Raw genomic sequence first — 24715 nt, forward strand, 5'->3', positions numbered from 1 at the left:
GTTTGTCCAGTGGCTTTCTCCTCTTGTGTTCCATTTTTGCACTAGTACAATGTACACAGTATCCTCAAGCCAACTAGCCCAACTTTCAGTCCTCAGTATATATTGACATTTAGAGTAATTCACACAAACTATAGAAGTAAAAAGAGGCAAAAGCTCTCAAGCTCTTTTACAGAAATCTTTTGACTACACCAAGAATCCGAGCACAGCCAGTGAAACAGCCTGCTTGGTAATGATTGCCAGTGAAAGTATGTGCCCATCAGAAGCCCCACACATTTATTTCACATTTTCATGGCCTCACGGTGCTGCTCTTTAAAAAAAAAAGAAAAAAGAAAGCTTAAATGACCCCAATGATCCCATTTTGCCATTAACAATTCGTGTCATCAGGAATTGCAGGGGTGCCAATACCCATTTTCACCCTCTAGGTCCTTCGACAGTTACTACAAACAGTTGCTGCGGCTAGAGCTGCAAGAGGCACGTTTCTATTCTTCACACTTACTGCCTCTTCAAGGAGCCATGAAGACAAAATGCAAGTTTGTCTTATTCGAAAGATTTCGTGTTTTATAGTGCCCCCAGCGCTTGTCCGAATGCAAACGATGCTTTATTCACTGAGAAATTAATGAATTTAGGTAAAAATTTCGATTTTCCCGCTCAATCGTGCATTTTCGTGGTCCCAAATGACATCACAGGACCCGAGCACTCTGCAGCCTAGGGTCCCTCGATTCACGCATCCGCCGTACACGTATGCGCTGGCGCCGCCATTTTGGTCCACTCGCTCACTGCCGAAACAAGTCATTGTATCAAAACCGCGCTAAAATTATTGCCGCAACGGGGTTAACTGGCGAATTTTGAATCATCTTATCTGTTTCGCGTTGCTGGGTCTCGTGGGAAACGAGAACAACGCGTTGTGCACGTTGACCCAACTGCAGCGGCACGGGACCGTTCAAAGGGTGTCTCCACCCTGTACGTTGGCGCTGGCACTGAGGTATTCGCGCGTTTGTTTACGTTACTGAACCCAGATGGCGCCACCATACCGTGGCGTGTCATTTTCTGCCTTTTTTTCGTTCTGGGAGAAAATGGTTTCGTGAAACAAAGTGCTCGCTCGGCAAATATGTTCACGTAAGACACCGTCACGTCAATCAATCGGCCAGTGTCGTCTGAGACAACCCCAAAGCCCCGCTGTTCTGTGCAGCTAAACAAGCATAGTGCGCGCAGTACCAACAACAGCAGTGCGAAGCGGTACTTCTATGTTTACATGTGCTTTCGTAACTTACACTTACCACCATTCTAACGGCTTTAAAAAGAATGTGCCCTGAATTTAAGCGCAAATAGCTTGTTCGGCAAGCTTGTAAGCTGTGCCTAATTTGTGTTTACTTTCGCCGGCCTCCACCAATCGCAGAACTGGCTCGAATGACATTATAGGTTCTGTTGCGGGAAATGAGCTAGTGGGTCGCATGGCCATTCCCTTTTTTCCTAATTATGTAGCTTATTTGAGCGAAGTTTACGTTAAAAGTGGTGTCAGTATGATTCTAACGAGGCAATCTTTTGAATGAACCAAACTTGTGTTTTCTCTTCATGGCTCCTTTCAACAATCAGAAGTGTGCGTTTTTATCTCCAAACCTGAGAAATGAAAAAAGAAAAAGTAGGAGGGGCACATTGCCACGGCTATTACCACTTTCCCAATTTCTGAAGGTGGAAGGCTTGAAGTGTTTACAATACACGGCGGGAAAACGGAAGTGAGGGACTCAGAAAACCTACTAAACTTGAGGTTCAAAGCTATATTTCTGGCACCTGAAACCATGAATCAAGCAACTAAAAAAAAAAAGCTTTGTTTCATGAACATGCACACACAAACACACACACTGTAAATGTGGTTTTGCTGTGATACCCATGACAAATCAAGCTACGCAAACGCACTTATCAGTGCTCAGAGCCCTTTTGACGTGCCAATTACCCCATCCTGCAGTTCAATGAGCCAGACACATTTACACATCGGCCAATGTTGTGCCCCGACTGCGAGACAACTTTCCCGGCGCGTCCGTCACACTACCGCAGTATCAGGCCGACCTTACAAAATCGGGAGCGCAAACACTCCATACGCAGTCCCGCCGCTGCGCTCTTATCAGGCCCAAGGGCCAGCCTCCTACATTGTGTGCGTGTGTGGCAAGCGGCTGGGCAACAAGCCCTTAATGGGCCATTCCACCAGCTTATCAGCAGCCTCACTCACTCTGATAGAAGCGGAGGTGTGCCGCACTGAGCCGGAGGATGCTGGTCTTGTCCAGCCGCTTGGACGCCATGGAGACCATGGGCACGATGTTGGCTAGCTCGTTGATGTAGCTGTTCAGCTTGTCCCGGCGCTGCTTCTCGGCAAAGTTGCGCTGCATGCGACTGCTCGAGCTCTCCATGGCGCAGGCTGGCGGGGACAGGGACGGGGGTGGCCCCTTGGTGCACGAAGCAGCGCTCTTCATGGGCATCGTAATCATGGCCATCGGGGGAGCCCTTACATCACCCACCACCTGCGCAACACACGCCCGCTGAGTCAGGGTTCGACGTATTACCTTCGGGGCGAAGGGGTGGGGGGACATCTCTGAAGAGGATGCCATGCAACTCTCGGCCACCGTATCTATCTTCTGTTGCAACCCGCGCTATTGTGTGTGCACTGATAAGACAAACGGTCAGGTTCCAATTGCATAATCAGCTTAACCCCGCTCTTCATGCCCACACCAAATAATCTCGCAAGACAACAAGGGGGGGAGGGGCACAAACTATGGAGCCGGCCATGGTGTAATTGATCACTTTGAGTAATGCGAAACGCAGCCCAAGTACAAAGAAGAGTTCAATTTGCCCACCAGAAGCGTGTTAAGTGCAATTCAATTCAACTGTCTCTTGTAGCTCTTTAGGGCATTAGGCAAGCACTCTCAACTAAAGAACAGGTGCATTACGCCTGTCACTTAAAAGAAAAGTACATGAGCAATACACAGTGCCAGCGATGACTTAAAAGAGACAGAAACACGCAGGAAAACCTAGCACCTCAAAAGAAAAGTTACGCCGGCTTACTGAGAAACGGAAAGGAGGACGTCAACAGCAATGCTCACAGACAGGAAATATATGTTTTCCATCAGAGAACAAATTCGGCTGGAAGACACCTTAGCTCAAACTAAAAGGAAGTGGACAAGGGCAGGGCATGCAATGCGCAGAACTGACAACTGGTGGATCCCCATAGTACAATAGCTACGTGGAGATGGGGCTAGCTAGCAATAGGGGAAGACCGACAACTCGATGGAGAGACCAACTGGAAAATTTTGGATGCACAAGATGGGAACGGCTGTAGGAATATGAATGAGGCCTTTGCCCTGCAGCAGACATAAACCAGCTGCTGACGATGTAGCTGAAAAGCTTTCCTCGACGCTGCAATAAATCTCACAATTAAAAAAAAAAAAGACTGCTTTGCTCTTAAAAGGTGAGGTAATGCGCTTTACAAAACCACTCCCTTTACTTTTTTTTCCTGCAGCTCTGATACTTCCCTGAGTAAAGCATGGTTCTGATGTTATCATACAGAAACCTCCCAGATTAAACCCAAGCGGCAAAGCAGTTTTATAAGGGGACTGCTCATGAAATAAACAGAACTCCCAACAAGCAAGACAGATTCTGCCAGTCATTTGACAATGTGGCTCAGCTTAAGTGATGGATACCCTTCCAACACAAAAGGTATGCAGGAAACAACTTTCACCAGGTTCCTATTATGTTCAGACACCTCTACAGCTATGTAACCTCCCGCTCAAGCAAAATTTATGCTTGCCTGACGCATTGCAGCATTCTTATCAAAAGTATACAGGACAGGATTGCCATAAAGCAAGCAGTGTCCTTCCCCCTTAAATAGCTGTTAATGTTCACGTTGCAGCAATGTCGCTGCGCTTGTCATCCGAGATTAAAATGCGGACCAGAACGAGCGATTCCAGTATAGCAAAGACGACCTCGAAGCTTTTCACGCGAGCACCGAAGTGTAAACAAGAAAAGGATTGCCCGCACTACGTAATCATGTCTAGGAAATCAGCCTTGGACCCAGAGCCGTGCAGGGTTTCTGGTCTGCCGCCACTACTATCGCTCTTCGCCAGCCACACGAGATAAGAAGTTGGGCAACTTTTTATCCTTTCCTGCCCTGTTGCACAGCACCCACCAGCAACAAGCGAAACTCAGACTACAGAACGATGCACAAAGCGGGAACGCACCTGCGATGCCGCACAAGTATTTTATGAGAGCAATAAACCGTACTTTCTAATCGCAGCACACAACCAATACAGCATAACAAGTACACATGGCTACCCAGCTGTGAGAGCAAAGCTTCCTTTTAACGAACGTTGGCTCCATAATTAAAAGTGACAACCAAAACAAAAACAGTAAGTAGCCCGTACAAAAGAAAAGTGACTACCCATGCCTAGCTGAAGAGGAGAGCAGACTGCCAAAATGGAAAGATATCAAGCTCCCACAGCTGGATCTCATTGCTGACAAAGAACTGCATCCAATAACGGTGCATGCCCCGCTAACAATGGTTCGAACCGCTGCATTGTGTGCAACAAATATAGCTCTTCCTATGTTGCAAATGAGGGTGAGCAGTAGTTGAGGCACGAACCTCGTCATAACCTTGGCAAATTTAAAAAATGCTTGCACAACACTGTTCAGCCATGCTGAAGCAGCTACAGATGCCACAGCATCCAGGACGAAGAGCTGCAGCTGCTGCAAAGCGGGGAAGCTGAATGGAGGTGGAACAAGATGCTGCTGCTGCATTACCCCTCACCCCTTCCAGGCCTTTGCATTTCCCACAAACGCCCCAACACATTGTACAAGGGTTTCGAACTGAACTGCAGCATGGCAATTAACATTTGTTCTTAGAATTACCAGAAATTCAAATTCTGGGGGTTGTATGCGCCGTATCTACACCTAGGCTAAAAGGCATGCCACAGTGAAGAGCTCCAGATCAATTTCCACCCCCATACCATTAATGTGCGCCGAAATCTCAACACACATTATAACTTAGTTAGACGCAGCAAAAGAAAACACGGGATGTGGGAAACAGGGACTAGCGCTGGTCCTTGTATCCCACACCCTGTGTTTTCTTTGCTGCACCTACCCAAGTTATAGTGGAGTGCCAACTAGCTTGTACCCATACATTCTCAACACACAGGCAGTTTCGTTTTTCGCCTCCACTTGAAGCCAACAGTCATTGTTGACAGCGCGAAGAGCCGGTTCCATGTGAGCCCCTACCCCTTACCTTTCCTCATCATCATCATCATCCTAATCCCCTCCATCAATTGGCTGGAGTAATGCACAAGGACACCCACATGGAGTGTTTTTGTTTCACGCAAAGTCTGTTTGGGTCAGCAGCCCTTCTGCAAAGGGGACGCAATGCGTTCCAAGGAACCCCGCGAAGGTAGACCATGAAGCGTGCTTCTACAAAAGAGCCAGGAAAGCTGTGAGGATGAGGGAAGAAGGCCCTGGCTAACACACTACGCAATGGAGGGAAGACAAGTCTTGCATCCAGCAGAAGTCTTGGACGAGTCGTGGTGCATCTCCGACAAAGCGCCAGGTAGTCAAGGGCTGACAAATGAGCACGCTATTTTCTGCACTTTTTTTTTTCCTGTACAGTGTACAGAGTCATCAGGATTGTTTTCAATGGGACAATACGCAAGTTGAAAATATACTGTAATCGCTTAACATCTGACTGTCATCCCCACTGTCACTACAATGAAGTGCAAAGCCCATAGAAAGAAGAGAGCTCCAAACAGGAGGCAAAAATGAACCAGGATTAATTACTCGCGGCTACAGACAACATACACATCGCCTCAGTGGAACTGTCTCTGTAGACGCTATCACGTCTATTAGTGCAGGCTTGCACAGCCAGCAAGTTATCGCATCGGCAAGATGACGTCAGATTCCTAGGCACAAGCACCAAGTAACGGAAAGCAGTTCTCAGGCAGCAGGAAAGTGATAACAAAGCAAAAAACGTCAGGCCTGGCACATTGTATTTAAGCAATAAAAGCTCCTACATCAAGGCTCAAAGCAGCATCAAGTCACAACTAAGTGGCCAAGTTGCCCCTGTGTTCAGAGGAAGTACAGAATACAAAAGTTGTAACTGATGGAGCGAAAAAAAAAAAAAAAAAGAGAAGTATCTAAACAGCAGCATGAAAACTGCAGAACTACGGATGTTTAGCTGTGCACTGTTGCATTCCAGGGCTGCCTACATTGTTTTGCAACTCATCTTTCCCTCACACACTGCATGAACCACGAATTCTACCACACAAAAAAACTCGACAGAAGCAAACGCAACCGATCTGTCACACACCGCAATCAGCGGATGGGATGCAAACACAAAGGACGGTCTGAATCCCCTTTCGAGCAACTCTGCACCGGCGGGCATCTTCTGTTTACCTCAGACATTCCTCCTCTATCTTGGGCTGCGTTAAATCCTGACCGATTATCTATCTGCAAGCAAGGTCAGTTGGAGACTTCTCCGGGCACGGATGGAAAGGCCGCCGCCGACAGTCCCTTGGAGAACGTATCGCGGGTTCGCCCAGATGCCTACACATACGAGGACCCCCATTTTTATCTGTCACCCCCCTTTTACAACTCCAGCCGGCCTTCTCAAACCCAGGGCCAGAAAGAACTGGTTTCCTCTCTGAGCTCGGAGCACGCTGCCTCCACTGACACATCTGTGACGACCTCCGTTTATCTCTCGTCTCGACGGCCACAAACATTGTTTTGGTAGTTATGACAGCAGAAAAAAAAACCATTTGCGCTTCTCGGGCAGCACGTCTGCACAGCCCGCCTCACTACCGCATTTAAAGTGTCTTCCAAATAAAAGCAACAGTCATTGCGTACTATGGTCATGTGCGATGGGATGCTAAAGGAATGTGGCTGTGCAGTATACAGCTTAAGCCTACGTGTCAGGCCCACAGGCTAATAAAAAAGTTACGAGAGGCACCAACATTCAAAACTTCACTTTGATTGTCTGGAGCAGCTAAAGAGTGGCAAAACTCGCTCATTTTTCGCCCTGTTTACTGGGAATGTTACTACACACAGCTAAAAATTGCACACAGGGCACACCACAAAACACACTGGTGTAAATCAGGTCACAATGAATCATGAACAGTGCACTATAGTGAATAATGTGTATTGAGCTGACTTGTGCAATTTTAGCCTGTCTCTGACGATGATGGAAGTGTGTAGCGATACATCCAAAGCTTTCCAGATTAAGAACTAGGGGAGAGAGTTCATATACACAACAACCGCTAACAGGTAACATACAGTGCATTCAGAAACTGAAGCAAAAGCAGAGCTTCTCTTCACTTCGTCACTAGATATTTTATTAAAAAGACCACAAAGACAGAAAACAACTTTGATTCATTCTGAAGACGGCTACAACGAACTAACAAAGACGAAGGATTAATGCAAACCGCAATTAATTAGGCTAGGTAATCATGCAAAACAAAGAATGGAGTGGTGGCCCCTCAATGCAATTGCAGGCTCACTGAATGACACCATTGTGTGGCACCAGACAGACCTCTGCAAACTGGCCGATTCTGTTGAAAAAAAAAACTAATGCAAACTTGAAAGGTCGACTCAAGGACAAGGAACCATCTCTGTAAGCCCCTCGTAGCACAGCAACACACAAACGCTGCCCACTCCAGGCCAGCGGTGTGCTGTCGAAATCGTAAGAAACTGACACACATAAAAACAATCTACGAGGTTTACCACATTAAGCTGTGATAACCTGATTACCACTTCCTGCAGGTTACATCTGCCATTCACACCCAGTGTGCTGATTGCCCCCCCCCCCTTTTTTTTCTTCCCCCCTGGCATGTCACAAGACCTTTTGGCATGTCATAAGGCTATTTAGGAAGCAAACAGCTTGAAACATTTTGTTTTAAATGCGAACTCTTCTGGAACAAATACCTCTAGAACAGTTACAGCGTGCCTAATCTTTAGAATAAAGAAAAGTTATACGTTATCCTCATAATGCACTTTTAATAAGAACGAGTTATAACAAAGTACCTTACAGTGATCTCTACCTCTCAGATGCACAACTCTGACAGCTACAGCTGCCGCCTTTCACAGCTGCAGCGTCTTTGCTATTTCTGAGGCACATCGCCACCTGTGCAGCATCCAACGCGAGCGAGCAATCTCCACAAGCAAGTTCACTTGAGGAATGATCTGACCTTACCACGGTGAACACCTTTCAATAAAAAATTACGCCCATCTTCCCGCGAGGAAACCCTGATGAGGTGCGACGCATCGGGGGGGTTCAATTGGCGTTTCCATTGGGTTGATTCTCTAAATCGCGTGAAACGTGTTGTGAACGCGTATGATGCATTCCATCAAATGCGGGTGTTCTCATACGCGGGAAGATGGGGCAAAGTCAAGCGCAGTCAAGCGAACGCACTTGACTGAACCGGCGCAGCGCGCTCACCGCTTTATATTCAGCACTTGAAGGAGAGGAGACGAACGGAGGAGAGTTGCGCATGCGCAGCGAGAGCAAATGCGAGAGAGAAGCGTCAGCGAAGCGCGCGCAGCTGTTATGATAATGAGACAGAGAGAGTGCGTTGCACACAGCTGTTGGCGAGAAGAACGGAGGAGAGTTTGCACATGCGCAGGTGGTGTGCGGACACCGCAACGACGACGCTGGAGGGACATACCCGAGAGCAAGAGATGCGTCGCATCTAAAAGAGCATGCAACCTTTTTCTAAGGGCAAGAAAGGAAGCTGCAAGCCGCCCCAGCTGTTGTCAGACGTCATGGCAGCACACCTAACAGCTCAGTTGTCCTGTTTTGTGTTGCACGGAAACGAGAGCATCTTTTGGCCTTTCCAATGGCTTTGCCCGCTTTCTATCTGGTGTGGTGCAAGCTGAAACAGAGCTTATGCCTCAAGCTCCACCACAGCAGATCAGCAAATAAACTTTTTTCTGTGCAGAACCCTTTGAACCTGTTGATGACAGTGAAGCTTTTGAACAGACCTGTGAGAATACCCAAGGAGAACAGAAATCCCTGCTCTAATACAGAGTCACTTGGGGAAAACGTGCTGCAGTCTTTCACAGGTGAATGGTAGTAATCAGAAGCATTCATTCATTCAACAGGCCCAATGATCACACAGGGGAAATGTCCTTACAGTAGCCAACAGAGGCCAACCATTGCATGGTGCCTTCACTTCAAGTGTGATCTCTCTCTCTCCCTCTACTCCCCCTCCCCTGGTGGCCACTGCATAGGGTGTGAGCCCCCTTAAACTCAGCTTTTGAAGATGAAATGGGCTACACAAAGGCTTGCACTGTGTGAAGGGCACAAACGCTACAACATTAAAAATGCTATGCGCTTTGAATGCCCTTCACCATTAAAGCTTCACAAAGCAAGTTCAGGTAACCTGGCACCCCTTTCAATGACCTCTGTCAACTCGGACAAATTTAGCTCTGCAGTAACAGCAGCATCGGAGCTTGCAAGGTTGCAGTAATGCTCGAGTGTTGTGGGCGACAGCACTGCAGTCGGATGGCACGCAGTGTACAATTGAAACAATACCCATTCAGAAAGCCACGCAGTATTATTCCACGTGCAACCAAACTCACTTGCAGCAATGAGCTCGTATTTCCTTACACCAGGGAATGATGGGATCAGCGTAGCCTTCGCATTACACTGACTGGCAGCAACATCTGCATGGAACAGAAAAGACAGACCTTGATTACAAGCAGTGGCTGACAAATTTTATTGCCGACTTCATCGTTGGTATTTTTACACTCACTGAGACAGCAGGTTCATAACGTTTTGCTTTAAAAAAGGCGCCATAATAGAAGTGCAATTGCACAGGTTTGCCAATTAGACACGGCACTCAGTTTTTAGGTGTTCAATGATTAAAGAAACGAAAACTTCACAATATGAAATTCCTAACTTGGCAAAAAACTAAGGCAAAGCTATTTACTAAAGGAATCATCACCTTAATAAACACGATTTCACATGTAAAATTGCAAGCTTTTCTTTCATTTACTATGAATTTCTGCTCTCTCTCTTTCTCTCTTGCACACTCACATGCAAACACACACACCTACAATGGACTTGTAAAACATTTGTACAAAAACAAAAACTAGAACGATGTTTACCTACAGCCTGTGGTAGCATGACAACCCGTTTTTAAATGTTTATCAGTTGAAGTTTGTGCTTTTTCAATAACGTGCTTTGTGTGAGAATACGTCGCTACAGGTTTTGTTTGTTTTTTTGTTTGTGTGCATGCATATGCCGGTACGTAGCCAGGGGGGCACACCGGGCTCATGCCCCCCCCCAAGAAACTTTTCATGCCAGGCTGGCGTACGGTTCAAATCGCCTGAAGTCTCCTGCAGGCGCGGAACCCGCATTTTTAGGAATATTCTTTCTCATGCAAAGCTAAAAACCAGGACTAAACCACCTTCTGACAAAAGGGTCATGGTTTGGGCCTGTTGGTGATGCATAACGGGAACTGAAAGCACAAATTAGACACAGACAAAGAAAGGAGACAACAGGACGAGTGCTAACTACGACAAGCGCTAGTTAGTGCTCGTCCTGTTGTCTCCTTTCTTTGTCTGTGTCTAATTTGCGCTTTCAGTTCCCATTACACCTTCTGATCCCAGTGGCCGCTCTAGGTGCCGTCAGAGTCCAATGCTTCTCTGGTCGTGGAACTCCCGGCCAAGTTTCGTACAGGGAGAAAGGCTACTGCAAGGGGCGCAACCGCAGATCGGAGGGCATCGGGCGGCCGCCGCTGCTCTGTAGCCAGACCGGCAGGCAGGAACACAGTACCAGCATGCCCGTTTGCACCAAACTTTTTCGCCACTCACAAAATGATAAGTCCGTTTGAGCAGCCCACGACACGTAAAGCAAGAGCGCACTGCTGATAAGGCGGTGAGCGTCTGCTTTATCTTACTCCGTGGTCCGTTCCCTGCCAAACGCGCGCCGACCACGCCCCTGGCTGCCCTCCGATCAACACCAGCGTTGCGGCGCGGCAGCGTACGAAGTTCTCCCATAGCGTGACGGCGAAGTTTCATGACCAGAAAGGCATTGAAGGACTCTGGTGCCGTACATGTCAACATATACAGCCAAAGGACATGCCCGACTCACAATAGCTCCTGCTGCATTTCGTGCTGAATACGCCAAGCTGCACGCGGAACCCGTCGCGAGGTGATCGAAGCAGTCTTGCTGTTTCACCTGTGGAACAGCACTGCCAGGAAACGGCAGAACAGCAGGAAAAGCTTCATATGGACATACATGCGATCTGGACTTAGATTGTGGAGCTTTGCCTTTTTGGAGCTGTTTCATTGCTTCCTTGCTAACATTTTGGTAAGAATCCGCATTCTGCATTTGCTTAACCACAATTTTACTGAAACCACGTCTGCTGAATTTGACAGCTAGAAATATAATGAACTTTAAGAAATATGCCACAAGCTCAACACTAATCAACAACAGTTGTGATAAGGTGTTCCGCTGAGTGTATGTTTACTAGAGACGTTACGAGCACAAAAAATAACAAAAAAGTGATTATTTAAGCCCTAAGAGCACGTTTTCGTGCTTCGCCATATTATATGAATGTGCCCCAAGTACGGTCGAGAGAGATTTGAAAGATATCGGGGAACCACAACTTGTTCAAATGAAGCAGACGAAACACCAGCTTTAGCACATCTTCCCTGCCAATTTCATTATCGTCGGCATAGACAAAAGGCAGCCAAGTCTGTGCTTCATCACAACGAAGGTATAGCTTAAAACACACAGGGTGGAAAGTTGGTCGTGGGGGTCATTGCTGTAGCATGGAACAGCCAACAAGGTGGAGAATAGTGTTAAATATGGCGAAATCTTGATTTTTACGGTTCTGAAACAAACCGCTACGCTCTTGGGCCGCTTGAACTGTCAATTCTGTGTGGTAAACTTCAAATTGTGCTCCACTGTACTTCAGAGCTGATTAGAAAAATTATTCGTCACTTTCCTCAAGGAAAATGCATAACACGCAAGTCTTGATAGTAAACACCCAATGTTGGCCTCCTTTTTCCGCATGACGGACTTCATGGTCAGCACGGCGTTCGCGAGCATGCTCCCAATCTGCCTTTTTCATTGCGCTGTGGCGGCCTCTGGTGGCGCCGCCGAGAAGCGATATGGCAGGGGTGCAAGTGGGCTGCCACTGCAGCGGAAGGGGAATCAGGGCTGCAATGCTGGTGTTTATTTGTTGCACGTGAATTGTATTACCAACCTAAAGCTGCAAAAAGAATAGCTATGCTGGAAGACGTACGTTTTCAACGTGGGAGACATCCTAACAAGCGTGCGACGCTCTTTTCTTGTTGCAGCAGTTCCGCAAGTGTCAGTACCAGAGGGTGGCTATCTCAGGCTGTGGAATGTGGAAGCGATGTTCTCGCAGCATTTTTTTTTCTAGCGCTTAAGAGAAATGGGGGGGGTGGGGGGGACATGGGTATCTGTAAGACAGCAGCATAAACGCAGGCCCTTAATGTGACCTTTTTACAAATCATTGCTTGAAGCTGGTATGTGGATATCAGCGATGCACAATATTATACGTGGCTGCAGATTTGTTCAATTCCGCCGTTCTTTTTTTACTGTTTCTTATCATAACGAGCATAAATGCATGTCCAAATTGACCGAAGTCTCGACGTATCTCAGAAAATTCATTTTTTGGGTGCATTTTTACTCGTAAGCGCACTTGTTCATCGTAGTTGCACGATTACATTTTCTTCTTTAGAAGAACTGTCAGTTTGAAAAGTTAGTATTGATTCATTCCTTTTAAACAGCGGATATATCACGAGCGAAAAAAGTGGTGCACGGAACTACATTTCTACTGAAATCGCAAGCTCCTCGTCATTTGGATGAGTACATTTCCCAGCAGTGGAGGGCTGTAGGCAGATTACAACGAGAAAAAATACATCACTTTCCGCAAGAATGTCAGGACAAAAAAAAAAAAAAAAAGAGAGAGATCCCCAAGCGGATTCGAACCACCATATTCGAGCAGGCCGGTGTTTCTGACGCTCTAGACCACTCGGCCACGGTGCAGCAAGCGACCGTTCTCGAATGCCACGGACACAAAGCTGAGGTTTAGCTAATATTTTTGCACCTCTCTGAAAAAGTTTGTTTTATAGTATTGCTGGCACAGAAACTGATCATCATTCTTTGAATAGCAATTGTCCACTAAGCGTCTCATACTCTACGTTACTCATTAAGCCAGGAAATACAATAGCGAATTTTAGCTCGGAAGCAGATCGAGAGTCCACCAGGCGAAAAAAAAATGTGCTCTTCGTACTTCTATTTCGCGCTTTACGACAGAAGCATTGGTTGATTTTGATTCTCCGTTTCCTAGATGAAGTTGAGTAACCCTTCTTCTGGACTTAACATGGCTTACATTTTCTACAAGCGTGCCAGACGTGTACACATATGGAGCTTCGGTTAAGCAAAGTCATCGAAGCGTCGCTAGCCACGACATACGGATCGCATACATAGTGTGAAGGTACGTTTGCTTCATTGACCTTACAAAGTTTATTACGCTCTACGAACTAACAAAATACAGGCACATTCGTCGCAGCTCGAATCTAATTCGGTCGACTGGCTGCCTTGGTCAATGAGCCTGTCGTACTACGGCAACTTTCGGTCGGCCGGTGTGTTCGTATTGTCGTCGGAGTAATATGACAAGGCGATCTCTGGTATTGGCGTGCCAGCAGGTTATCGTCACCGGCAGTGTGAATGCCTGGTGCGACTGCTACAGGACGCAGAATGGGGCGTTCATGCATGGTGCGGTGGCGGAGAGCTCCTATTTGTTCACTTTCGTTTCGGGGTTGGCGCATGTCGATAGAAACAAAAATTTCACCCTTCATGTTATGGTTTGGCCGACAGCTGCATTTGTAAAACGTACTGCATTTTGCTTTCTTGATGGGGGCCGAACCCGGCCGCATGCTTTCACTACACGGGCTCAGTTACAGCCGCGTACAGCAGTGGCATCACTACCAGCCGACCCCTGCCAGACTGTTTCCGGCCTCCTCCACCAGGGCCATGCGCATGCGCAGTAGCATTGTGAAAGAGGTGGATTACACTCCCGAGCGCGTGCCCGCATAACCGCCTGCTCTTCGGCCGAACAAATGACCTGTGACCTACCCATAGATCAGTGAACGTGAATTCAGGTCATCATCATCATCATCTAAACTGCTCAAGGTGGGCTTTACTGTTGGCATTCAGCATACACACATCGCACATTTAAGTCAGTTATTCCAAGCTTCATTTGAAAAACAACGTGCAAGAAGCCTTCCCTTCCCACCTCCCCTCTCCCATCTTTTGGTCGAGCGCAGGCCTCCCCCCCCAAAAGATTCCTGCCTACACAGCGGTGTGTGTGTGTGTTTTATTTCTACCTTAAAAAAACACTTAGACAAGCTCTATTAGTCCTGTTTCACCCTTTATTATTTGTCTGGTGCAGCAAAATGTGTGGGTTGCCAATACTTGTTTTTACTCTTTTAGCAGTTTCTGCATTAAACAGCAGCTGCTTCTGTGACTGGTATGGCATCTGAATTCATGGTATGTAACCTAGGGGTATAGGCTAACTTTTTTTTACACGCTAGTGTCCCTATGAAGGCAGACAGAACAAAATACACCAAGAAGCACAGAACACAAGCTGCAGACTTGGGTCTTTTGGGAAACCCATTCTAGGTGAGATTTTGATTGATTGATTGATTGCAGGGTTTAACGCACCGACGCAACGCAGGTGATGAGGCGCGCCGTAGTGGAGGGCTCCGGATTAATTTTGACCACTTTGGGATCTTTACCGTGCGCTGAAATCTCGTACACATGGGCGTTTTTGCTTTTCGCCTCCATCAGAAAAGTGGCCGCCGCGGCCGGGAATCGAACCCGCGACCTCGTGCTCAGCAGCGCAATGGCTTAGCCACTGAGCCACCGCAGCGGGTTGAGATTTTGAGTAAATACCACGTACAAATAGATAAAGCAATGAGACTTTTACCTTATGACACCCCAACATGACCAAGCTCTTTGCAGGTTCAACCTGAATCCAAAGTTGAATAGAATAGAATAGAACTTTAATAGAACGGAAACAAAAATTGCCGTTTGCTGATTTTACGTCACCAAGACCCAAGAATGACATAGCTCTAACTTTTCACGCTAAATGAGGTAAATCAATACCACCAAGCCAATGCGCAAGATTGTTCTGCCCTAATGAGCCCCGCCCTCAGTATATCCCGCCGGCCCACTGCTTCCGCCAACGGTGTTCTTAGGGCCATGCCATAAAAAACAGGTAGAACGATGGGCTCAGTTGGCTCTTCGGCTTACTGACTGCGTGTGAAAGGAGGAACCATTTTGCTTGTGCTTAACCTGCCTTGACAGTTTCCCTTTTTCCAGAGTTTTAAACAATGCTTCAGCACAGCTGTAGCGTTTTGAACAGTATTACATGGACGAATGCGTCACTGTAGCTACTCGACGATGAGAACCAACGTGGACGACAGCTGCCAAGCTGATGCCATAATGCATGTTGTTCTGAAGTCTCGCTGCCCAAGCCAGCCCGACGTTATGGGCTTCTATTGCACAGTGACAGAAAGGGGGTTTCTTTTTTTTTTTTTTTTTTTGCAGTAGAACACACACTTGGGCTAGTTAACTGTTCATCTCGATGGTGGAAGCGCTCACACAACAGGGACGAAAGTAGGAAGTAGCGCCGTGTCGTGTCTGTTTTTCTACTTTCGTCTCTGTTTGAGCGCTTCCACCACCAAGATCTTTTTTTTTTTTTTTTTCTGATTCACTTTTAGGGATGGAGTTGGTGCTGAACAATCATGGGGACATTTTAACACTTTTTTTTAAATTGCGTTTGAGAATTTCTGCATTCTAGTCCCCAAGAAATGCTTTGTGGCAGCAAGCTGTTACTGGTACACTGCTGTTGCTGGAGCTAAGCATAGCAAAAGCATAGCAAAAGCATAGCAGTGTCATTGCATACTCTAATCAGCAGCCACTGTTTTACACATCACCAGTTCCTGTAACCCTCAGCCAATTTTTGTCTACAACTTCTCTAGCACATTATGAATATTGCTGTACACACTACTATATAAAATGGCTGCACAAGAACCCGTAATAAAATTATTTTGAACTCAACCTTCCCGTGTAGATATACAGCGGTTCCAAAGAAGGACTGCCTCACAGTAGACATGCAACATGGGTTCCTTTCAGGCTGCTGAATAGAGAATGCTAGCAATGGTGGGAAGTTTTTTCAAATGTAGGGTTTAGTGCGCAAGAGCATCATTTACAGTATGAAGTCCACTGCAGTGGAAGGCTCTGCGTTAAAAGGATTAATGAAGACAGCACGTAAGTTTGCTTTATTAAGCAGACTTAGCCTTACATACCTCACCACACACTTGTTCACAATAAGCAATGCTGTCCGAGCCAAAGAATCCACCATTAAAGGAACAGATTTCAAATTTCCACCCTTCGACTTTGTGCCAGAACACAAAACGGCACGGATCACAGCAGAAATTTCCAAGAAGACAGGCGGCTGGTGTTGCAGCTTACAATGGTGGCATGGAAGACAACAAGCAAGTAACAAGTGATGCTGCTGTGCTCGTTAAAGGGGCCATTAAGACAGAATACAACTTTGTTGAATTTGACAGAACTAACTTTTGAAAACTCACTCAGCTCCATTCCAGCCATAAAAGATGTTTTTATAATCGACAAAAATGCAAAAAATATTGAAAAACTTCCAAAACTTCACACTACAGTGATGTATTATGGGCAAGAGTGATGTAGTATGGGCCAAACTAGAAACAATTATCAGGGTGCTAACGGCATGTCAGCCTCCAAGTGATATGAGTAAGCGGAACTAGACGCCCCACTATGTTCACCCAGGCATGCTTCTCGGCGGTAGCCAATTGCACAAAAAAGACTCTGCGACGTCATAGAGAAACTAGTGGAAAATGGCTGTGGAGTTGCCATTGCTTCATGTGTTTTCTTTAATATGTGAATCATTTGCTTGCAGTCTGCGGTAAAATTGGTATTATCGTTACTGGGATCAAGGCAGCCTTTTTAATGAATCAAACTTGTATTTTGTATTCCTGTACAACTACACCCTCCGCTATTTTTATTTATTTTTTTATTTACGAGCACCTTACAGGCACATTGTGTAGGGCATTGAGTAAGGGGGGCAGAAAAAGAAAAGCACGTGCTTGCCTCAAAGATACAGGAGTAAGGCGTAAAAAATACTAACAACAAGGAAACAGTGCAGCAAAACTAAATAAATAAATCAGCATATCGCATCAAAAACGATGTAGAAAGCAGTTTACAAACGACACAGGATGCGTAATAAAAATTGGCTAAAACTTTGAACAAAAAGTAGGGATATCAAAAAGAGAGGTGCCGTAATTCTTGAGCAAAAGCATGTCGACATAGAAGAAAAGAATTCAATGCAACAAAAAACCAAAGTACGAAACGTGGTTTTTAGAAGTTCATGGCGCACTGCCCGTGCCACACACATACAAAAACAAAAACAGACAACAGACTATTTAAATACGATACTATCAAGACAAATGTAAGAGAACTTTAAACGGAACGAATCGAGGTTAGTGTAAGATGCTATCTTATCAGAAAGATCATTCCACAAACTGATTGCAGATGCATTAAAAGAATTAGCAAAGTCCTTCAATGCTTCTCTGGTCATGAAACTCTTGGCCAAGTTTCGTACGGGGACAAAGGCTACCACGAGTGGCGCCACCGCAGATCGGAGGGCATCGGGCGGCCGCCGCTGCTCTGTAGCCAGACCGGCAGGCAGGAACACAGTAGCAGCATGCCCGTTCGCACCAAATTTTTTCACCACTCACAAAATGATAAGTCCATTTGAGCGGCCCATGACACTTGAAGCGAAAGCGCACTGCTGATAAGGCGGCGAGCGTCTTGTTTTATCTTACTCCGTGGTCAGTTCCCTGCCAAACGCGTTGTGACCACGCCCCCGGCTGCCCTCCGATCGACACCAGCGTCGCGGTGCGGCAGCGAACGAAGCTCTCCCATAGCGTGACGGCGAAGTTTCATGACCAGAAAGGCTTTGAAGGACTCTGGAATTAGTTTTCCAATAGATTCACGAAAAACTAAGTCAGTTGTATAATCTAGTTGATAAGTAGAGGGATCGTTGAATGGGTAGCCTAGTTATTTTAGTGATGTGTACGTATTTGTGAAAGAGGCATAAGAGATGTTGCAGCAAGTGACTAAGGGCTGGGGTGAGTGATCCTTTTTAAGTTGGGTTACACTGGAACGGTAATCGTAACTGCGGGAAATGAAGCGGACAGTCCTGTTTTGAACTGCTTTGACCATATTGCTAAGGTACTTGGGTAAGGTGACCTGACTGCTGAGGCAAATTAAAGTCGGGGGCGGACAAACGTTCCGTACTCTAATTTGCGGATGTTAGACGGAGTAGAATGTAGGTTATGGAGTAAGTATCCTAATGATCTTGAGGCGCTGGCACAGGTGAACCTATGAGTTTCCAACGAATCGCCTTTTAACTTACATTCAAGATATCGGATTTTTAAAAGTTATTACCTACCGCGCATAATTCCAAGATGGTTATACCAGGATCTTTACATTTTTTGACAACATTGTAGATTGACGGCCTTTTAACACAATAGTACCAACGATTTATTTTGTATGCTCCTAGCATCTTTTCAAATTGTATTTTGCTGACTGAAAGACCACTCACTATGACATGGCGCCCTTTGGCCCCGATGCCCTTGTGCCATAAACACATACATACAACAAATTTTGTATTCACGGCCCCCTTTAAGAGCAACCGAAACCCGTTACCAAAGCCACTAAAAGATGCTGGCATGGCTGTGGTTGCTGCAAAACCTGTTCACTGTATCATCCCCCAACAACAGCAAGTTCAAAAGGCGGCTGTACAACTCTTTTTTTTTCATGATACATCGGCACACCTTTCATATCTCTTTCTGCTTTCAAAGGTGCTCTGATTGCTCACGAATAAATAACTAAAGCTGGCATTTTTCTCTGATGTTTGTCCCCTGTTTCCTCTTTTGTTTTTTCTACAGTGCCCGTCTGGAGGGTGGTCCTAAACAATTTTTCAGAAGGGTTGAGTAAAGCCCAAGCACTGACATTTCCCAGTAGGCATGAGCGCCGACCCAACTTCTGAGCTGGCCCGAGGTTACGTAGAGTGTGAAACCAGGTTTAAAAACCCAGCGTATTCAAGGCTGGACAAAGAAAGTCGGCAAACATGAATTTGTCTGCTAAAAATAATGGGGGATGCAGCTAAATGTTGTGAGTAAGTATAGGCAAAAAATGTCATCTTGTGTCCTCGCACTGCAAACACTCGACTGAGACACAGAAGATGAAAAATTTATCTCTGCTCTTGTCACATTTTGACCGAGATGTCCTGTTCAAAAAGTGTAAATGCGAAGCACCTGTGTGGACTATGCTCAGTCTGCTCATGAATATTTCGGCGAATTTGCTTCGCTTGTCTGAGGAGTATCTTCCTATGGGTGGCTCTGTTACACGTAGTTTATTGCTTGTTTATCCCATTCTTGCTCCCAATGCTTACAGAGCCTCCTTCGTGCAAGCGTTCATGTCAATTCAATTCTGACAGATCAAGTTCATGTGAAACAAGTCGATAAAAATTTTCTGCGAGTTTGCTCGCTCAACGTTGGACAGCGAGCTGCTTGAACGTGTGCTGTGAATTGAAGGATCAAGTGAAAATGTTCAAGACTTTTTGCAGAAAATCATAATACACAGAAAATTGAGGTGCTTGATAAGGCAAAAAGCACCAGTCAAGTCGATGAAAAAGTACATCACTTCCAAGACAAATGAAAGAAAAAGTCAAGTGAAATGTCAATCCTCCTCTTCAAGATGAAAGGGCTTGTTCATAGTGAACTTGTATTCTGACCCAGGATATTTATGTGCCTGCATGATGCATCTCAGAAAAAAAAAAGAAAAAGCCCAATTTGCTCACAGAAGAAAAGGGTGAACTTTGACCTCTGCTTTTTTTTTATTTCCCGAGACGACTGCCACTGGATCTTAAAGGGACACTGAACGGAGCTGTAAACATTGCCTGACAAGCATACCGGATTAGAGCCCAGAATGCATAAGCCTTGTTGAGTTCTTTTTGACCAATTTAAGCAACTTTTTAAGTTGAAGCCTATATCTGGAAATGTCGTTTCTTTCGTACTATCATTGCTGATATGGTAACGCTGGTGGTGACAAAACACCGGCAAGTCTGTACGGCTAAATTTAGCAGATCCCGAACACATACAATATGTGCATGAACCTACAAAAAGTCAACGTTGACCTTTATGTTGATTGAACAATTGAAAATTTTCAGTCTGAGATGGCATAAAAACAGATTGCAAAACAGTGCAACGTCATTGTGGTAGTTGGCGTGGTGGCTGTAAACGGCACATTGTGTTTTCTGCCCTGCCACAAATTAGAAATAAACAAACGCTCTAGGCTTCTGCTAAATAGTTAAAAAGGAATTGTGTGGGTGAAAATGCACGATGCAGCTGCAAATCAGGCGTTAACAAATTCATGGTGTTCTTTTAACGGAGGTAGTTTCTAAGCAGAGCGAGTAAAAAAAAAAAAAAAAAAAAAAAAACAAGAGGCACTAAACATTTTACCAACAGTTCAATGACTGTTTCGAATCAAGGAAAAGCGACACTTCCCAAATAGGATTTTAAAACAGCTCCAAGACACACGTATTGTAAAAAAAAAAAAAAGTCCTTGTCATTTTTTTATCCTGGCTCAAACAGAAGGCATGTGAAGGCTGGAAATTATAACAAGCTTAACCCCCCCCAGGAAAAAAAGAAAAAATAAGAAGGAAGACACTAAAAGCAACAGAAATTCTGGGAATCGTGTACGACAGCGTAAACATAGTTGCGTCACTCCTTGATTTCACCAATCTTGCGTTTTCCTGGTAGCGCTGAAGCAACACAATGCTCAGACAGTCTTCTCTTTTTATTTCCTTTTCGGAGTTAATTACAATCAAGCACTCATAGGATGAACCTTTGTGATTTGCTTTATTTTCCACTTAAGGTGCAGATCTTTCAAGCCATTTCGTTTCAGGTTTTGAGCGCGATATTACTGTGTTAGGCCTGCGGCCTCGATGACTACGCATGCGTGTTCGACTTTCCATTGATTCACTGTGTTGTGCGATTGTACGGCAAGTGTTTGGCGCCAGCTAGGATGTGACTGCGGAAGACAACTGTTCAGTTTCCTGCGTCCCTACGGGCCAGGCCGCCAGGTCAAATACAAAGCAAATGCTGCGGCAGCATCTGCTTTGTATATCACCTTACGCGGCGGTGTCGGCTCTCCTCTCTTCAGCTGGATGATCTTCACAAGGATCGGCACTTGCTCACTGTCATTTCGCAGCGGTGGTGAAACGGTAGAAAAGAATGACCCTTTTTACGGCGGCACAATAACTTGTGAAATGAGGGCAACCGTGTGAAACAAAGCTGGGACAGTTGGCGCGTGCTTGTGAATTCATGAGCTGCGAGGAATTAGCGTGCTCCACAGCGCTCATTAGTGCGATCCTTTCCTAGGCCTCATGTTAGCACTGTTCCCCTAAATTTTACAAGTACCCACTAATTTCCCCTGCTCCCCAGTCTCTCGCACTAGCTGTTCTGCACACAAGGTGAAGCCAAACAAAAGGACGGCCGAATACTTGAGCATTTGGTTATACGTGGATGCCGCTTTCCAAGCTTTGTAATGCCTTCATAGTGCCTTTTGTGATGCTACTAAATACAGATTTCTGTGGTTCATTTCATCTCTAATGCACACATCATGCCACAAAACCAATGCTGCCACGACTAAGTGCCGCATGCTCACACAATGAAACTGTATCAAAAATATTACACAAATAACCTGAATATTAGAGAGCAAGCCTACAACCGTCTATCCAATTCAGCACCTTCTCGCGATTAACTGAAAATATTTAAGAACCTGTAACTAACAAAAGCGCACCGGTCGATCTAATACACGGCTCTCACGTGTATAACTAAAAAACAAAAAGACGCTGTCTGGGTTAAAACCGGTGTTGGAGTGAAAAGAGGTGTCAGAAATGCTAATAAACAAAAGATAAACTATGAATTCTACACCCTGCATGATGGTTCTCCAGTACGGAGTTTTGGCCCTATTGTTTTGTCAGTTGCAAACAGATTCTACAGGTACGGGCACGCACGGCGGTAGAACCATGCAGATAAAACGAGCCCCTGGAGAAAAAAAAAAAAAAAAAAAAAAAAAAACAGCGCAACGTTCTGTAGATGGGAGTAGAACTCAAGTGGGGGCGCAGTTTTGTGTAACTCCCCCCCATAAACTTCTCCACCACCCTCTCAGCCTGATCACGGAACTGCAATGACCATGCAATCTTCATTACGGTTCTTTTTACATGCACTTACTACACACGAGAGTGTGACAACAAAAATAGTGCTGAACAGGTGCTGCCAAATCAGGCTGAACAAAATACCTATGTGTAACAATGTTGCATTTAACCCAGATAAAAGGAAGCATTGCACGAGGCACGGTAAAGAAACACAAATCGCAGCTGGCCAGCGAGGCGCCGAGATTCGGCGCACAGCCCAACAGAACGTCGCCAAAAATAGACGCTACACTGTGATTCCAAATACATGGCCAGAAACGCATGCAAAAGCTATAAGTGGCGTGCGCATTCACTCCACCGCAGTGACACAGAGCCCGTTTTGCAGCATGCAGCGATGCCGAGGTGCCTACAATACACTGCGTACGCGCGACGCTTGCTGCAGCCAGCAAGAGCCCGCAGCCAGCAAGAGCCCGAGAACATAAGAAACAAATTTTAATTTACATAGAAAAAGGACCAGCGCGCGCCTTCTGCCTCGCCAAATACCATTTCCTTCTATCCTTAGTCACCCTCGGACCCCCTGAATCTTCCCTTTGATGCACAGGTGGCGTTGGATGCCCATACAAGTGCTTTGCAGTCTCATTAAACTATTGCGTTTATTTGTAGACGGCGCTAGTAATCAAGCATGGCTGCAATAAATATGCAGCCCAAATTGTTTCTGATGTCATTTCAGTTTTGAGACCGCATCAGACCGAGCGAAAGAACTGGAGCCCATGAGTTAGAGCACATACGAGTCATGAATGTGTACGAGTTTTGCTTTAGTTCTGAGCCTTTGTGAGATGCATTATTGCACGAGTTTAAAGACATACGATTTCCAAGTACCTGTCAGTTCTGATCCCATATGAGTTCTAAGCCCATACGAGTTCAGAACACATTTGAATCGAGCCCATACGTGTTCCGAGTACTTGTGAGTTCAGAACCCGCATCAGTCGAGCCTATGAGTTATGAGCCTGCGTGAGATGCATTATTTTGTGAGTTCTGACGCCATATGCAAGTTTTGAGTACTTGTGTGTTCTGATCCCATACGAGTTCTAAGCCCATATAAGTTACAAACACGCAAGAGTTGATCCCACATGAGTTCTGAGTACTTGTGGGATCTGATCCCATCATCTGATCATCTGATCCCAGTTTGTGAGTTCTGAGCCCATACAAGTTCTGGGTCTTTGTGAGTTCTCAGCCTATATGAGTTCTGAGCCATACGAGTTCCACATGAGTTCTAAGCCCGTATGAGTTTAACACAAGTTCTGAGCCCATATGTGTTCAGAACCTGTATGAGTTCAGCCCATGAGTTCTGAGCATGGACGAGTTCTAAACTAAACGAGTCCATATGAGTTATGAGCCCAAACGAGCCCCTGTGAGCCGTGAGAACGTGGTGAGCACTGAGCCGAAGGCAGTCCCTGAGTCGCGAGCCATTATGAGAGAGGCTGGCTTGCGCTGACTATGGGCTTGTTATGTGAGCACATATGAGTGCGGCAGCGGTGAGTCTGAGTGAGCTAGATGAGCTGGTCGGTGATGATTGAGTTAAGTGAGAGGTGGGTTCAAAGTAAATTTGCGAGTTTGAGTAAGCAGCTTCAATTCGGGCCAAGTATGCTGACACTTATGTTCTACTTTACATAGATATAGACAGATTTATGAAGATGACTTCATGCAGTACGCGTGTCAGCCGTTGCTCGGAACTGATGTTTAATCGATGGTATGGCCCTGGCCCCGAAAAGCCGCTAAATGGCAGCTGGGAAGTTCTGTGATATCAAATGGGCCAGCAGCTCCCCGAAGCTTAGACCCCTTGCCTTTCAGTGACATGCTCATTTAGTCAACTCCCACCACGCCAGCACACAAAAAAAAAAAAAAAAAAAAAAACACAAAACAGAGATATTAACAGGGTTCGTACAAGCTTCAAAAGCAAAAATTCAAGGGTTTTCAAGGACTTTCAAGGAAAAGAAAACACATTTTTAAGGTCCCCATTTAACGTTTTATCTGGGATTAATTATAACTTTTCCAACAAAATTCAAAAGTTTTTTATTGCACAATTTTATTGCAATTGCACATTAGTGCACATTTAGATAGGTGCTAACGGGTTCATAAATGCTCCCCCAGCTTTATTTTTTATTTTATGGCTGGTATTTAGAGGTTTTTCTTTTTCCTTTGTGTTTGCTGAGGCTGTTTGATTTCAAAACTTAGTTAAAGGGGCACTGACACAAAAATTTAGCATCTTGTTTTTTTCGTTGCGATAAGTAGCTAGTGACCTACTTATAACCTGTAGAAACCTCATTTGCTTCAGCGTGCGACGGTTGTTTAATTAGAGGGATTTTAAATGCTGCCAGTCGCAG

General features: G+C 45.6%; 1 protein-coding gene across 3 annotated transcripts in view; it reads right to left on the reverse strand.

Moving 5' to 3' along the window:
- The window catches only part of LOC144174349 (protein cycle-like), a 43428-nt gene that overhangs the window by 14376 nt on the left and 4337 nt on the right, over positions 1-24715 (reverse strand). For 2 of the 3 annotated variants that reach the window (XM_077702999.1, XM_077703001.1), the window contains exons 2-3: positions 9604-9687; positions 2225-2513 (exon numbers count right to left, since the gene is read on the reverse strand). In XM_077702999.1, coding sequence (XP_077559125.1) covers positions 2225-2486 — 262 coding nt within the window. In that variant the 5' untranslated portion in view covers positions 2487-2513; positions 9604-9687. The remainder of the gene's footprint in view (positions 1-2224; positions 2514-9603; positions 9688-24715) is intronic. The other variant, XM_077703002.1, reaches the window with a different exon arrangement.

This window comes from Haemaphysalis longicornis, unplaced genomic scaffold (genome assembly GCF_048455015.1).
Source record: "Haemaphysalis longicornis isolate Haplotype H1 unplaced genomic scaffold, Haemaphysalis longicornis Haplotype H1 scaffold_3, whole genome shotgun sequence".
NCBI lineage: Eukaryota > Metazoa > Arthropoda > Arachnida > Ixodida > Ixodidae > Haemaphysalis > Haemaphysalis longicornis.